The sequence below is a fragment of the Asparagus officinalis genome, chromosome 5 (assembly GCF_001876935.1).
Source record: "Asparagus officinalis chromosome 5, Aspof.V1, whole genome shotgun sequence".
Lineage (NCBI taxonomy): Eukaryota > Viridiplantae > Streptophyta > Magnoliopsida > Asparagales > Asparagaceae > Asparagus > Asparagus officinalis.
The window spans coordinates 53,048,785-53,052,916 of record NC_033798.1 but is presented as its reverse complement, the minus strand read 5'-3'; the positions used below and the strand labels follow the sequence as shown (position 1 = coordinate 53,052,916).

Genomic DNA, 4,132 nt, shown 5'->3' with positions numbered 1-4,132 from the left:
TTACGACCAACTACCTCATTGAAGCGTATTTCCTCAAATTCAGACATAGTCAAACAGTTTGAGTTGGAATTAATGAAAAAAATAATTTGCAATGCGATGAGAATTAAAAAAAATCAGATACAAGGTCCTTAAAGATTGGAATCATTCTTCATCTAAGTATAAAATCTAGAAAACGAGGATATAAATGTAATTATGCCAGACTCCACAATTTTGATCCATAACAAAGATTTGTAGCATAACCATCACCAATGAAAAACTACTGATTCCTGAAGTTCAATAAAAGTCAATCGAGATAACAGTTTCTCCATCAGTATTTGATGCTTCTGAAGTATAACTTTTTGTGTATCATTCTTTCACAAGGGGTGGGTCGGATTTGAGTATAAGATTTTGCATATCAGTAATTGATGCAGGAAATTGACATTACCCCTATATTTTCTGCTCGCAAAGTGATCATGATTCTTGATGTTAAAAGCAGGATTTCATTCTTCAATGCTACTCCCCACTAACTAGAAATTTAGTAGATACAAACAATACTTTTAGAGTAAGAAATCTAATATCTACCTGGCACTGATACATAAAAGCTAATCTGGTAGCTGGTATTATGATGCTGTGACAAGTAAGCAGCTTGACCCATGTATGCCAATATTAGCGCTGGGTAAACTAGTTTTTTTAATACTTGATATTTATCTTAGCAAAAGATCACCTGTTATGCAAAGTAGTATTCCTCCTAAAGACATCCATCCACCCTTTGTGGTCTTCTTCAAGAATTTAAACATATAATATGGAGAAAGGGCTTGATAAACATGAGGATTCCAATGAATGATGTTGTATAGGCACTAATGCATAATAGCCACGGATATAGACATAAGGAACAACCAGTTCTAAAAGGTGATCTAGACTAAGGAACAGAAAATACCTTTCAGTGGAACCTACTGATGACAGCCCATACAGTTAACTATCATCAGTTCTTTTTTCAAACAAATTGACCATTGGAATGTGGAACTCATCTTATAGCTGGTAAAAGAATGTTCTAACTTCTAATTACAAAGTAATCCTAGAAATATCAAGAATTTTAATCATGCGGATATAGTTTTTGGCAACAAGATTTTATTTCATGTCTGTTACGAATCAAAGAGAATATAAGATGTTTCTCAAGGATACTCCTCTTAACCTAATAGTGCAGCTCAAATGGCAGTGTTACTGCAAAAGGATCCAAATTTGCTTAACCCATCCTTCACCATTTACATTATTGAGTGACAAATGGATCCATCCAAGTTTCTAAGTTTCTACAAAATATCTTATGAACTCTGACGTTCTTGGATCCAGTCCATATAGAAATACAGTCATCACCTAGAGATATAAAGCTTTTTTCATTACTATGATTTCTGAAATATTAGGATTATATGCAATAAAAGAAAGATCAGCCCAATTTATCACCTGTCCTGATTTCGCAGTTTCTTATGACAACATTACTGGCATGATCCAAATGAATCCCATCTGTGTTTGGACTCTTTTCTGGTGCATGGATGAAGAGCTTTGAGAGTTTAACTTCCCTACTATCTTTTACTACTACATGAAATTGTTGGCTATCTTTTATTCTTAGGTTCTTCACCCTCAAGTAATTGCATGAAACAAAGGTCAATGCCTGTCAAAAACAATGAAACTCTTCTGTCATTTTAAGATATATAATTCAAGAGCTAAGCTGATTTCATACCGTTGGAGCGCCAATGCAGGGCTGAAATAGTCAGGAAAATCAGAAGAGAGGATAAATCAGACACTGGCCTACAAGAATTACATGGTTCACTCAGTAATTAAAATAGGAGGAGAAGGTCACCAGAGTTTTATTTCTCTTGCAAGAGTTTTGCCACCAAATATGCCCATTGCCATTGATGGTACCTCCTCCTTTGACGACAAGGTTCCTCACGCTATCAAATACGATCCATAGCCTTCTGTTCTTATCGTTCCATTCGGATCGATTCAAAGGAGCAGCGAGGGTTCCCTTAATCTGATGCATCAATGAAATATCAAAACCAACATATTGTACTTTCTTCCAAGCTCAATTAGTCAATGTTGATGGATTTACCAGAAATGTGACAGGAGACTTGCAAGGGCCAGTGAAGTTGAGTTGCTCAAGCAAATATCTCCTTCTCTTGGGCACCACAAGCACAGCTGATACTGAAGATGAGCAGGTTTCTTTCCAGGCTTTTTTAAATGCCTGCGCCAGCACAAACAATTCTTTATTTTTCTTCTTGTTTTGTTATTTGTTATTATTATTATTATTATTATTTTTTTAATCCAAAAAACACAGTTTGAATGGTTATGAACTTACCTTGCTATCATCGGTAGCTCCATCGCCTTTGGCGAAGTGATCATCCACACTCACAACTCTATGGCCTTCTTCGTTGTGGCTTGGAACGCTTTGGCAAGAGCAGTTATGGGTGAGGAGAGTGAGGATTGACAGAATTAGAAACTTGGATGGATCCATTTGTCACTCAATAATTTGAAACATATTGGATGTGGTTGTTCCTATGCATTTTGTTTTGCTGACTACCTAGTTGTACATGATGGAGTCCTTGTGGTTTACTTGACTCCAACTATTCACTCTGCTTTGATTTTGGAATATGATAATTTGAATTAATCAGTATAATTATCCTGCTCTCTTTTTATATTTCCTGTACATTTTTCAATAAACAATTACCTTTTAGAAATCATTAGATAAATTTTCAGTTGTAAAGTATCTATTTCTTCAGGCTTAGAGGTTATCATGCATGACGTTGCCAGTTATGTTTCCTTTACTATGTAGCAAATCTAGTTCTATTTTAAAGTTGCATTGGGTCTAGAATTTCAAAACAGTGTTCTAGCTGAAAAAGAGTTCCTGCTCAAGTTTTATTCTTCCTTGTACAAATCAAAGCTAGTTTCTTTTAATTACCTTTTATTTTCTATTCTATATAAGGAAGCCTCTACTTTTGGGGTGTTTATGATCAAATTGATACATCTGCTTTTATCCTAATTTAAAAAAATTTTAAAAAATTCAAAGCTATGTCGTGTTCGATCAGGTATACATGCATATTTATATGCATATTCGACAGGATATGAACATATACATTTGCAGATTTTTTTTCTGTTTACATCCATAATTTTGATAGGTCAAAAAAAAAATACTTCTATTGATTAGCAGACGTAATAATTACCTTTAAAGAGTATCAGCAAGCAGAACAAACTACTCTCAAGTTCAGTATGAAAAAAAAACACAGTGAACATGAAGAATAATAAAACAAAAAAATTCTAAAAACAACAGGCATAGAGATCGTAGATGGCTTGCATAATACCTGAAACAATACATTCAGATACCTGCAGATATATCAAACTCTATCCACATTGTACAATATCAAATTACCAACTTATGCAATGAGATAAACATAGGGGAAAGCTTCACTTCCTCTTAAACTGTAACTTAAATCCTAAGTAAAGAATTCTGAACAGTTGATCCTAGGCTATTATAATCATTGATCCAAGTGAGAGCTAATGACTCTTAGCCAAAACCCCTCAAGTACTTGAGAATCTCCTGCAACTAGAGAGATCCTTATTTAAACTCCCCACTTGTGCATTTTATATGCCAATGTGCACTGCATAAAGATCTCCAAAGTGCGAGATTTCAAAATGCATGCTTGCCACCATCATTTGATGAAAAAGGGAAAGTTGACTTATAAGTTTGAAAAGAAAAAGCTGCAAGAATGTACCTTGTATTTTCCGCCCTATTAGTTTCAAATCTAGATAGATCAAAAATATTCGACGAAAAATACCCGAATTAAGGTTGCTGAATTAAGGAGAAGAATTATTAACAATTTTCTTCAAAATAATGTTTCCAGCCAATGCAAATAATTCAGACTCATCGTCAACAAAGCATCCCAAATTAACAAACAACTTGAGGAGCTCACTTCAGATATAATACGTCCAACTACATCGAGGGGAAGGAAGTGTTTACTGCACATCAAGAATCATGACCCAATAGAAACCCTATGGTTACAATTGAAAGCAAATGAATACATCGGCGAGATTCAGTACCTTCCACGGTCCTGGGGGCGATTTTGGCAGGAGGAGGAGGCGGCGAGATCCGACGGAGGTAGCGAGA

At 35.1% G+C, this 4,132-nt stretch overlaps 1 protein-coding gene across 1 annotated transcript; it reads right to left on the bottom strand.

The window, feature by feature from the left end:
- LOC109841828 (polygalacturonase-like) lies at positions 796-4,127 on the bottom strand (the record flags this gene model as incomplete). Its single annotated transcript, XM_020410767.1, has 7 exons — positions 796-1,350; positions 1,438-1,645; positions 1,715-1,735; positions 1,835-2,005; positions 2,084-2,215; positions 2,330-2,417; positions 4,066-4,127. Coding segments are annotated over 7 exons (786 nt in total), but the record flags the coding sequence as incomplete, so codon positions are not given.